The sequence below is a fragment of the Electrona antarctica genome (assembly GCF_951216825.1).
Source record: "Electrona antarctica genome assembly, chromosome: 3".
NCBI classification, from domain to species: domain Eukaryota; kingdom Metazoa; phylum Chordata; class Actinopteri; order Myctophiformes; family Myctophidae; genus Electrona; species Electrona antarctica.
In genome coordinates, this window is record NC_136808.1 from 8,267,115 (window position 1) to 8,280,251 (window position 13,137).

General features: G+C 44.0%; 1 protein-coding gene across 2 annotated transcripts in view; it reads right to left on the minus strand.

The window, feature by feature from the left end:
• The window catches only part of LOC306919128 (lymphocyte-specific protein 1-like), a 36,818-nt gene extending 25,654 nt beyond the window's left edge, over positions 1–11,164 (minus strand). For both annotated transcript variants that reach the window (XM_079496143.1, XM_079496142.1), the window contains exons 1-3: positions 10,889–11,164; positions 4,276–4,431; positions 310–550 (exon numbers count right to left, since the gene is read on the minus strand). In XM_079496143.1, the coding sequence (XP_079352269.1) occupies positions 310–550; positions 4,276–4,431; positions 10,889–10,947 (456 nt within the window). In that variant the 5' untranslated portion in view covers positions 10,948–11,164. The remainder of the gene's footprint in view (positions 1–309; positions 551–4,275; positions 4,432–10,888) is intronic.
• Between the last annotated feature and the right edge of the window lie 1,973 nt (positions 11,165–13,137).

Genomic DNA, 13,137 nt, shown 5'->3' on the forward strand with positions numbered 1-13,137 from the left:
CATTAGGGAGGTGTATGCATGTACTATGTGTACCATGTAAACTCTTCATTTCCATTTTTCAGTTAAAATAAAAAGTTAAAAAAAAAGTTAAAAAAATAAATAATTTGGGGACCCCCCAAAATAATTTGGCGACCCCCCCGAGGGGTCGCGACCCACGGGTTGAGAACCCCTGGAGTAGGACACCTACTGGTGTTGTTCTGTATCAGCTCAGTGGTAGAAATGTGGTCTCTTATTCAGGAGACCAGGGTTCCAATTAAACTTCTAATACTAGACTGCAGTTTCAACACTGAGGATTTATTGTTGGATGACCTTTTCGTCCTGGTGTGTTCTTGAAGCTTCACAGGAGAGGCCGCTTCCTTCTCCCACAGCTTCCTTCTCCTCCTCCTCCGACGGCCTGGAATCTTGTTTGGGTGCAGGAGGCGTGGCTTTTTCAGTCCTCCAGTCCTCCTGCTCCTCAAGGAGGCGCTGGTTATTTCGTGTCCAGTCGCTGAAGCCCTCGTCTTCCTCCACAGCAGCCGGCTGCTGGCTGGCCTTCAACTCTGTGTCACACCTGGAGGAAACGAGAGGACACGGGGCACTTTGGCTTCTTTTTTGTTTTTTTAATCCCACGATTTTGAAACCCATTTTTTCACCCAGTGTCAATTCTCTAATGTAATCCTGGGCACTAGACTTCCTCTGCCAACCTGGGGGGGGGGGGGGTCCAAGCTGCTTCTTTTCATCTGACAGGGGGAGTTTCCCTGGCCGGACGTAGCGCGTGAAAGAAACACGTTATTCCGACCAGTTCCTTTCCCCTCCATCAGGTGCCCCGGCTGGCCAGGGGGAGGTAGTTTAGAGACCAGGATTACGGCATGTTTTTGTGAGGGTACCTACCCTAGGGGACACAGGGAGGGTATCTACCCTAGGGGACACAGGGAGAACATGCAAACTCCACACAGAAAGGCCCTTTCACCAACCCCGCCTCGGGTATGGGCACGGAGGAGGGAACACACCCACAGCGTCCCCAGTGGGAATCGAACCCAGGACCTTCGAGCTGTGAGGCGACAGCACTACCGACTGTGCCACCATCGTGACTTTGGCTTCTTGAGTGGTGGCACACCGTCTCCTATGAACAGCTATGTGTGTCCGTCCTTCCGTCCGTCTGTATATCCGTTTGAGTAGGACCTATTGACCCTGCAGCTGCTTAAGTCAACTCAACAACTGTGCTTGGCGACACACACACACACACACACACACACACACACACACACACACACACACACACACACACACACACACACACACACACACACACACACACACACACACACACACACACACACACACACGCAATTCTTTTTCCCTTTTATGCCTGTGACATCCGTTCCAGGCTGAATACTACTTTCCCCAACAACAAAGCCAATTGATAGACCTAAATGTTACCTTTTTCCTTCGCCAAAAGGAAGAAAAGAGATATTTATATTTTATATCGTGACTTACATCATTTGAAGTGGTTAGAGGTACCAAAAGAATGGTCCCAATTTTGAGCCTCCAAATCACGATCATATTATGTCAAAACAGTGAACCCTAGTCACTTGTGATAAGCTAAATAAGTAAAGAAAAAGGTGGCTTAAATAATAGTCCCTGACCTGCCCCGACGCCTTCGTATGCTGCCGAATCTAGAAAGCCAACCGTGATCAAATTGTACCGGCAAGAAAAAGAGAGGACACGTAACTTCTTAATCGAACAGCAATCAAGGATTAATTAGCTGCAATATGATGAGTTCTATGACCAGAAGTGATCTTCACGGAACACAGGACAGAATTTTATTGCAATCAAAGACCGGCTTCATGACAGATTAATGATTATCAGCCTGTGAGGTGGATGAAAGACATACAGTATGCTTAGCAACACAACTATAGGCCTTGATTAAGAGGTTATTGTCTGACAAGACATGAAGTTACACACCACATCCAACCTCAGCAACTCTCTCGGTCTGTTTTGACAGCACACTACTGAAGTGTGTAATTGGAGCAACCATGCCAATTAGTCACACATTCACTTTCCTTACAGTCAGCATTTGGAATAACACAAGCTCTAATTTGTTTTGCAGGTTAACTTACAACCAATAAAGTCCTATAAAAACTTCCATATAATATTAAGCAGTGCACTTTGTCTGCTGTAATGTTCTCATATTATACTGTGCGACTCTATGCCCTGTAATGTAGTGTCATGTCTATGTACTTTTTTGCCTGCCGTCTTGAGCCCAGAACCCATTTTGGACAGGAACGCCTTTTGGTGTTTTAAGCATTATGTTATACTTTAGCTGTTGAAAAACAGCAGATCGACAAGCTCATAGCGCGGCACCGAGTGCCGCACTACGAGCTTTGTAGATCTGCTATTTTAGAAAAATCGTGAAAATGTGGCACAAATCTTTGAATATACAGTATATTCTTTCAGAGCAAACGTTTTTAACTCAAATCTTTGCTTCTTCATTTCAGATATGGTCCGCAGCCAAATACTGCCGCGCTATGAGCTTGTAGATATGCTATTTTTCAATAGCTAAAGTATAACATAATGCTTAAAACATCAAAAGGGGTTCCCGCCCGAGAGATGATGACAGACGGTGACATTATGAACACATTTGCATTACTTGAGGGAATATTTACATTTTTGGAATAGATTTTCTTCTGGGGACCCTATACATCCTGCCAGATGGAAGGAGCTGATATTCAGAGTGCAGAATGTGGGAGGGGTCCGATAAGATTGTCTTTGCATGTCTCACCATAGACTTAACCACATAAACCCCAGCACCGAAAATAGCAGATGGACAATAACAGAAAATTCAACAGTATAGAGTATAGCCTTGAGGGACTTTTTAGTCCAATTAGTACTGTCATGACTCATGTCTGTGAGGACCTTAGAGTATATATGAATATAGACGGCACCCAGAGGAAACCCTGAGGCGAAATGGACATAGTGGCCGAATTTGGTATTTCAGCGCTGGGCCAAATACATGAACGCACTGGTCCGTTGACTATCATTGTGCACGTTCACGATGACACGTGAACGCTGTTTCATACGTGAACGCCGCTGTTTCATACGTGAACGCGTGCAATGATAGTCAACGGCCAGCGCGTTCATGTGTTTGGACCCAATCCATCCCAGAATGCACTCTGTTTCTACGCGGAAGGAGGAGTGAAATCGCCTCATGCGCTTTTGAGCAACTTAATGCAAGTGGATGGGAGGAGAAATCCGGTGCCGTCTCTATTACTATATACTCTAAGGTGTGGACCAGCAGGGACAGTTGTCAATGGGACGCACCAGAAGATTGCCAAGCAAAACCAAAACCAAACCAAACTTCAATCTGATGATAATCTCAATATCTGTTCTGTATTGTAATCACCAGTGTCATACCCTAAGTAAGTCTTATAGGAAATGATTTATATATGAATGTATCTATGTATCTGATGTTTTATATTGTAGGTACCAAATATCCCAGAAGAGGATGTGTCTTGTGGTTGACCCATGTGTTGTCTAATATAAAATCGGCCTTGTGCATGTATAATTCACTTACTAGGATGTACACATTATTAGAACTCAATTAACCATAGAGTGACGCAAACATGTCAGACTAATTGGCCCCATACACATACACACACACACACACACACACACACACACACGCACACACACACATGCACACACACACACACACACACACGTTATGTTCGGGATCTATATATGATCAATGCAAACAGACGAGAGGCAGTCATACGAGCCACAGCGAGACGCCGTCATCCACTCTGTTCAACTCTGTTTAACTCGGTGACTCCTTAGCAACTAATAAAATACTTGCCGAGTATACTACAACATCCTCAAGCCTCGTCTTTTCAACCTGCTGGCCATAAAATTAACCTTAAAATTAAGTCTTACAGACATTTTATTAATTAATACTGTAGCCTGACTGTAGCCTGTAGACATGGGCGGAATCAAACATTTCTGATCATCAGCGGTGACATCACATCGGGAACGTTTCCCTGCATTTATTTTGAACAGAACAAGCCACCGCATGGTGTAGAATGACATCATTGCGAGGCTTTTAACAACCTCATGCTGGAAATAATTAGGGCTATGGTTAATTATACTGAAACATTGGTTTTGCAATAAAGTAGTTATGATTCTGATTCCAAGTATGTAGCCCAAGTTTCTCTCACATGTGGTTATTTATGTATTGTGGTTTTGATTACAAAAACAATCATACACACGCACGCACGCACAGTTATTGCTTAAACTTACGTGGCTTCCTGCGACTGGAGGCCATTATGTTGTGTGAGGGTTGTGGGCGTGGGACCCCTCGTAGGACCCCCCTGTCCTGTACGTGTCTCCCTGGCTCGTCTCCTTTGCTCCTTTGCCAGCTCCTCAGCATCCTCCAGACTGCGCTGGGCCGTCACCCTGTGTGAATGAAGGGCACAGAGTGGATGAGAACAGGACCCTCCAGACTATACGCTGGGCCGTCACCCTGTGTGACTGAAGGGCACAGAGAGGATGAGAACAGGACCCTCCAGACTATACGCTGGGCCGTCACCCTGTGTGAATGAAGGGCACAGAGAGGATGAGAACAGGACCCTCCAGACTATACGCTGGGCCGTCACCCTGTGTGAATGAAGGGCACAGAGAGGATGAGAACAGGACCCTCCAGACTATACGCTGGGCCGTCACCCTGTGTGAATGAAGGGCACAGAGAGGATGAGAACAGGACCCTCCAGACTATACGCTGGGCCGTCACCCTGTGTGAATGAAGGGCACAGAGAGGATGAGAACAGGACCCTCCAGACTATACGCTGGGCCGTCACCCTGTGTGGATGAAGGGCACAGAGAGGATGAGAACAGGACCAGGCTGACCGAAAGCCTTCCTGGGTTTCCAACAGTGTTGTTCCCGTCAACTTAAAACTAAGACGAAGATGTTCGTCGACTACCTTTTTTCACTGTCGAAAACTAAATGGAAACTACATGAAAACTAAGCTATGATGACTAAAACTGAGACTACTGACGATTTCGTCAACAAATAAAAACTAGACTAAAATGTTAGGAAGGGACTAGTGGACAAGAGATCCAGTATAAGTCACTTGGTTGCATGCTGAAAATAGCCGATCTACAAGCTCACAACGCGTCGTGCTGCGACACGTTGTGAGCTTGTAGATCGGCTATTTTCAGCAAGTGGAAAAAAAGTCATTACGACGGCATCAAGGCCCACCAAAATACATTTTAGTCGACTAAATCAACTGTAGATTTAGTCGACTAAAATCTTATGATATTTAGTCAACTAAAACTAGACTCACATTAAAACATTCCAGGTGACTAAAATGTGACTGAAACTAAATGAAAACTATTCAAGACTAGAACTAAAATAAAAAAATGTTGAGAAAATGGTGTTTTAGGATTGAAAGTCAAATGTTTATAGAGAAAATGTCAACAAGGGCAAAGGAAAAGGGGATTCTGGAGAGAGGGGTGCGGCCAGGGCCAGGGGAGGAATGGGGAGCGTCCTGGGGAGCGTCCTGCTTTGGCCTCTGGAATCCTACTCACAATTCAATTCAGATCTTAAGTTTTCTGTAAGGAAAGTTTAGTTTGCAATACAAATGAAACCTTTCCTGCAACTTACACCATGTAGGTGATGGTGGTCATACAGGGTATCCGGACGGAGAACTCGACAGTTTACCAACTCGCCGCGATTTAGTGCATTTTAGTTTTTACTTCACCTTCATTTAAATTGCATTGAATTGAGAGAGAGAGATGATAGTTGTTTAGAGTTAACACTAGAGAAAGTAGGAATGCTAAAAGTTTAAACACCAAAGTACCGAAATAATGCAATTCATTAGTAAACAATTCCTGAATTGGTAGGCCTATACTTATCATTGGTATTCACATACTCACCTTTGTATCATCATCTAGCTGACCATTTAATTGCACAAAAGAATTTGATCACTTTGGAAATGAACTATAACATCTGTGAGTTTGACATACTACACTGATGAAGACAGCATGTTAGCAGAACGATGAAGACAGTGATGAAGAATTTTCACCGTGGCGACTTGGTAAAATGGCGAGTTCTCTCTGGTATCCTCATATAGCCACTGGCAGACACTTTGCCCTCCAAGCATGTATACTAGGCTTGAACACTGATCTGCTCACCAACGCTGTGACTGGACTGTTCCACTATACACTGTTTTATCACCAACGCTGTGACTGTACTGTTCCACTATACACTGTTTTATCACCAATACTGTGACTGGACTGTTCCACTATACACTGTTTTATCACCAACGCTGTGACTGGACTGTTCCACTATACACTGTTTTATCACCAACGGTGTGACTGGACTGTTCCACTATACACCGTTTTATCACCAACGCTGTGACTGGACTGTTTCACTATACACTGTTTTATCATCACCAACGCTGTGACTGGACTGTTCCACTATACACTGTGTTATGACCAACGCTGTGACTGGACTGTTCCACTACTGTTTTATCACCAATGCTGTGACTGGACTGTTCCACTATGCACCGTTTTATCACCAACGCTGTGACTGGACTGTTCCACTATGCACTGTTTTATCACAAACGTTGTGACTGGACCGTTCCACTATGCACCGTTTTATCATCATGTTCAGATAATACAAGTGAGCAAAGCATGAGAACATGATGGAGAACAATTATTCTGGTCCAAGAGCAGTTTCTGAGGTGACATATCCCTTAAGGGAATTACTCAGTCTGTGCAAGTAGAGAAACTTCAACAAAAGGTGGCCTCTTTCAGAGGCAGAGCAATGACACGCTGAATAAAGTCAATATTACTTACAGTATAAAGTTAAGACTGTCCTCAACAGGAGGTCAGAAGGCTGAACACGATCCTTGAAAACACGTGACTGTGGGTTGTCATTTGTTTATCATTGGTCATTTTAAAAATGTCTGCTTGTGTGTTTTGCTAGTAACAGCTGGACCGATCAGTCAAAGGCGCTCTAGCTGAACACTGGCCCAGATTCATACATCCTTATATACAATTGAAAACATGTCCCCAAAAGCACGCACAGGAACAAAAGGCACCAGCTACTACGTCACTGACACGCTGCAACACGCTGCAACACACACTGCAACAACACACTAACACGACACAGTCTTACCCTCCGCGTCGATCCACGGCTATCTCCTCATGTCGCGCCGCACGCCCACAGTCAACAACACCCGCGTAAAAACTGTCATTGCACTGCCACTACAGCCGCCTCCCGTCCACACTCACAAACAACATCAATATCAATAATAAACACAAACACGCCACAAGCACCGACACCCCCGCCTAATTTGTTGCCAGGTCTATGAAAACAAGCCCAGAAAAAATGCCATTCAACACGCTACTTACAACTCGCTTACAATTCGCGGACCTGGCAACACTGCATCCTGTTTTCCCATTGGCTACGGTTGCTACAACACGCATTTGCACTGCATCTTGGGAGCAACACAGCTTAATGTAGGGGTCACCGATTGCTGTGCTACATCCCCCTCATGTCCTCACCACCCCGTTCGGCTACACCACACACACTCACCTACACAATTCTCCACATGCAACACAGGGCCCTTATTGGCTAGCCCCCTCACATGGCGATCCCCACGCAACAAAACACAGCCAGCCACACACACACACACCCACCCACACACACACACACAACGCCCACGTTCGGAAATATCGCACTGAGCGCACTGTGCAAACCTGGCGTGGTACAAGCGGGACAAACCGACGCGCAAATATCGACACGAACAACAACAACAACACTACACGCACACGCGCGCGCTGCAACAACACACAGCTACGTCCAGTGTGTGTGTGTGTGTGTGTGTGCGTGCGTGCGTGCGCGGGGGGGAATTTGGATCGCCTCGCGATGCAGCGAAAATGCCACTACACTACACAGGGCTCGACAGTGCGACTAGGTACTCGCATTTGCGCCTTACAACATCACCGTGCGAGTTGTAACATTCACTTTGTACCACCGGTGCGACTACACAATCCGAACTTTAAAGCTACAACTTGCGCAGTTTACATCCACAAGAATGTGTCACTCTCTCGGTTCTGCACCGCTGCTGGAGAAGTATAGCACTGTCGCAGGCAGCGCCACTAATCCCCCCCCCCCCCCCCCCCACACACCCCAGAGACGGAGGAGAGAGAAGAGAGCGAGAGAGACAGAGAGCACACACGTGAGTCCTGCAAATTATATTGACCCAATATTAATTTGTACAACCTAGCAAAGCATAAGATATCATGCTTTGGAGAATAGGCTGGTCTCTCTTTTTACAAGACATAAGCCATTGCATACAGCTTCTCAACCCTTTTACATTTCAAGGACCCCCATAACTCTGAGAGTAAAACCAAATGGACCCATAAGAGTCCCATTTGATTCCATTTGTACAGTATCACAGTTAAACGTTATAACAGAGTCCATTTGGTTCCATTTGTACACTCTCAGAGTTACAGACCTGTAGGGTCCACTTGGTTCCATTTGTACACTCTCAGAGTTACAGACCTATAATGGGTCCATTTGGAACCCCCTCAAGGAACCATGAGGGTCCCTGGATCACACCTTTGACAGCCACTGCTTTAAATCTATACATAACTAATATAGAGCATATTTGATCCATTTATTGTTATGGATAAGAACAACAACACTACACGCGCGCGCGCGCACGCGCTGCAACACAAACCAGCTGCATACAACGCGTGTCACTGTGGACTTCTGTATCTGTGGACTTCTGTATCGCAACGCGGGGCAACGCAACTCTGGGATGAGCGGGCCGAAGGCCCGCGAAATTCTAGTCATAGACATAGAGAAAGCCTAGAGATGAGTGACCTCACATGCCACCTGATGTCCCAGATCCACATTGGAGCCATACTGTTCCCATGTGGCTCCATGCAGAGAAGCACATGGTTTATAGACGTCTTTGTCTCACATCTGCACAAATGTGCATTTGTTCCCCCCCCCCCCCCCTCCTTTCTTTTTGGCATGTTCACTTTGGAACCAACAGCTGTCCTGCTGATGTCATGCTGCCTGCATTCACAGTTTGACCAAATTCAGAATGTATATGCAGTACTGTATACTGGTATATGAGAATCATCTACACCCTTTTGGTGTTAGCATTATGTTATGCTTTAGCTATTGAAAAATAGCAGATCTACAAGCTCGTAGCGTGCCACCGAGTGGCGCGCTACGAGCTTGTAGGTCTGCTATTTTTGAAAAACGACTGACATACGACTGACATAGAAACATAGCTTTTTTAGAAAACTGTCAGGATGTAGAAGACATTTTTAGAATCCGATCTCAGGTCAAAATGGGTTAATGAAAGCAAGGCCCTACCCCATGCATATCGGTCTTATCACGTGACATTATCAATACATCAATAATGTTCAGTGCAATGCAACAGCCAAACAGAAGGAAAAGAAAATCCTCATATGTGCATGACATACCCGACAATAACAATTCTGAATCGTGTACTCCATAATGTATACTAAGAAGTACTTCTTTGTATGAGATGAGATCAGCTGGGATGAGATATTGGGTTGGCTGAAACGTGAGCTTGCCGATCCCGAGGGCTGCCCAGGTCAGGGCCCCAAAGTGTGGCGTTTCATCACACTTTCCACTGTTTCAGCACACAGTAAAACGCGGGAAGTCTGGGAGACATGCATACTCTGTGTGCGTGCGTGTGTGCGTGCGTCGACAGCAGGGGTAGGAGATGATGTCATTTACCATTAGGGAAGTTTCAACAATAAAAAATGCCATTGAAGCCAGACCTCAATGTCATTCTCAGTGATGTCATACAGAAACGCAGCACTAAAGAATCTCCCCTGACACACGTACCATATGACACTAAACTGCGGAGGACTTCTTTGACTTCACAACAAAATGCTTATAGTTCCATAACAACACATATTTTTTGTTGCCATATGTTTTGATTTGACTGTACAGACAGTATCTTATTGCAGAAGGTTGAAATTGTTGACATGATAAATCTATCTTTGTTAATAAAATATATAAACTTTTAGAAGCCAAGACCAAACATTTATTGTAAGGAATTATTATTTCGCGAAAAAAACGAAAATCACACAAAAAAAAATCTAGTTTATTTAGCGATTTTCTGCCTTTTCATTATTGGCGAGATGAGGACCATTTTGCCAGGCTCGGTCACATATGATCCAACAGGCTATATCCAATACAATTTATTATAACAAAGTGCTAATGAAAACACCTTGCGAGAAACTGGGCTTCTCTGTGTCAGACTTCATTTAGAAGTTGCGCAGCATATTCAGTCACTGAAGATGTGTCCCAGTGCATCTTAGGATGTATCTTTCACTCAATTCAGAACATAAATATATCTAATTCAGAACATAAATATATCTAATTCAGAACATAAATATATCTAATTCAGAACATAAATATATCTAATTCAGAACATAAATATATCTAATTCAGAACATGAATATGAAACACACAAGGTGCCCATTTACCCCACAATGTACTACCACATTTCTACTCACACCAAACATTGCCAGCTATATCCAAATGATATATCTGTCTTTTTGCATCAACATCAATTTTGTTTACTGGCATCAACTGCAACATTTTCTTTTACATAGTTTCTCTTGACAAAAAAAGGCTCTCAATATTGGTTATTCAATCATTTCATATGTCCTGGTGAAGATGTGGTGACTGAGGTACTTTGGAGCTTTTCTGTTTGATGAAAAGCACTTACAAATCAAATTTGCTCTTATAGTATTAAATTGGAAACACAAAGTGAACTTTAACTTTTACAGTGGCTATTAGGTTCAGACTTGGAGCATGAAGCAGCTCATTGTGTTACAATTAACTCACCTGATGAGGTCCTCCAAGCCCTGCTTAGTGGAACTTCTCCTCGTAATGGAGTTGGCCATGGCTCGCTCAGTAGACTGACAGGGGTCAGATTATGTGTTTGGATTTGGGGCTGACTGACTCCACCACGCTCCACTGACCCACTTCTTCTCCTTCTATCAAAGGGGAATTAAGGGACTCCTTTTTGTGGGAGAGCTCTTTGCTGTCACTCTTGGTTGTATATTCTCCACTCTGTCTGTCTACAAACAAGAAGGATGTCCTGCTTCCTTTCTTCTGACAGTGAACAGATAGTCCCACTTTTTCTTCTTCCTTCTTTGTCTCTATCTCTCTTTCTCTACCTCTCACTGCACCATGTAGTCCTACAGCACTCACTCCCCTCCCTCTCTTGGTCTCTCTCTCTCTCTATTTCGTACATGTGTTTTTCATTGAGGAAACGATTGAGAACCTGCCTGCCTAATCTAGCCCTCCTCCCTCTCTCTCTGTTGTGTGATCATCAGCAGGAGACCTCAGGGATCCCATGACTGTCCCAGGGGGGTTGACAGAAGATGATCTCCGATTACAGAAAAAATGTCCCCACTACGTACACGCATGTTAGGCGAGACAGAGAGGGGAGAGACAGATTATGTTAAATGTATTTATAGATGATCACTTGGGCATTCACCGTTGCCCGTACCAACCAAGATGCCATGGTGTGAGGAGGGAGTTTCCATTCAACATTTTTCTCAGCTTAAACAATAAAACAAATCATGTTGGCATCAGAAGCACCTTACTGTTCAGTAAGTGCAAACAGTAGAGGTTTATAGTGACATGCTCGCTGCCTCCATCTCCCACTGAGATGGAGGAAATGAATGGAGGTCCTGATCTTGGAAGTATTACTGCTTTGGTGGACAGAAACTCTTATCTCAGGATGTGCAAGTTATGGTCTCTATAAAATGGTGTTAAGCAATGATTCTAACCCTCACTCAACAACATGCAGCAGTGTGTGGCTGGGTGGAGGCCAGCCCATCCTCCCGTTCCTGGCATCCTCACTGTTGGGAAAACAGTCACACCCCACGGTGGAAATATATGTCCGTGTGTTTATTTATGTCTGCTTGTTACATTCTTTTTACTATCAATATATGGAGTTTGGGTCAAAACTTCCCATACTGTAGAGAATGCAACGTATCAACGGTATCGAAACAGTATGTTGTGTTAAAAACCAAAAAGCGGTAGGCTCCTCCAAGCATAGAGTGCAGGTGCGATATGCTGGTCGGCCTGAGCGAAGGAGAGGGTGAAGGCTGCTAATAAGCAGGGTGTATTCAGTTACTGAGTAGTTTATGAATAAGGAATGCTCCCATTACAGTACAACGCAATGCAGAGCAGCTGGTGTAGGAGGAGTTATTAGAGATCATTACCAGCTCTCTCTCTCTCTCTCTCTCTCCCTCTCTGGCAAAGGGAATTGAATAAAATATAATGAAAATGAGGTCCAGGTGATTATAAAGTAAAAAACAACTTTTATTTAACAAGTTATCTACATTGCTTGACCTTTGGTCGTGGTCATGTGACATTATGTCTAAGTCTTTTGGGCATCTATATTCATTATAAGTGGTTGTGTCGAGTCAGAATTGGATATGAAATATGTTTTGGGGTTTTATTTGAATTATTTTACATTTTGCAACATGTTTCTATTAAACTGTAAATCTGTTGATGATCCCTGGACACACTTGCAGACAGAGTGATATACTTACACAAAGTTTTATTATCGATATAGCTCGCATCGCTTCATGGCTCAAATAAAGGTTTTCCCTGCTGTGTCGTTTCTTCTCTTCTCCCACTTGATGAGAGAAGAAAAATCCTCTGAGCTTTTGGCTCCCACGCAATGAAGTCACTGAGGTCTTCTTGCCAACACAGACACACAGATTGTGCAGATCTGCTTCGCCTCCTCACAAGACCCCCAAACACTCATAAATATAGCACAAACATGACAAACCTGACAGATGTGTGCAGTGTAAGCTTTTGTTCCATATTGCATTGTTTTGTACTTTTCTGTTTTGACATTTTGGCATTGACCACTCCTCCAGGTCTTAAGTTAAGTCATAAGACCTGGTACTTAAGACACGCATAATACTGGCCATAGAGTAGAATCGGCTCAAGAGCCGTTTTCTTTTTCTTTTCTTTTGACACATTTAAAAAATATATCTTTCTTTTATTTTTGACATTTCTTGTTTGTTCTATTCCTTGACAGGTCTGACATGAAAAAGAAAAGCGTAATC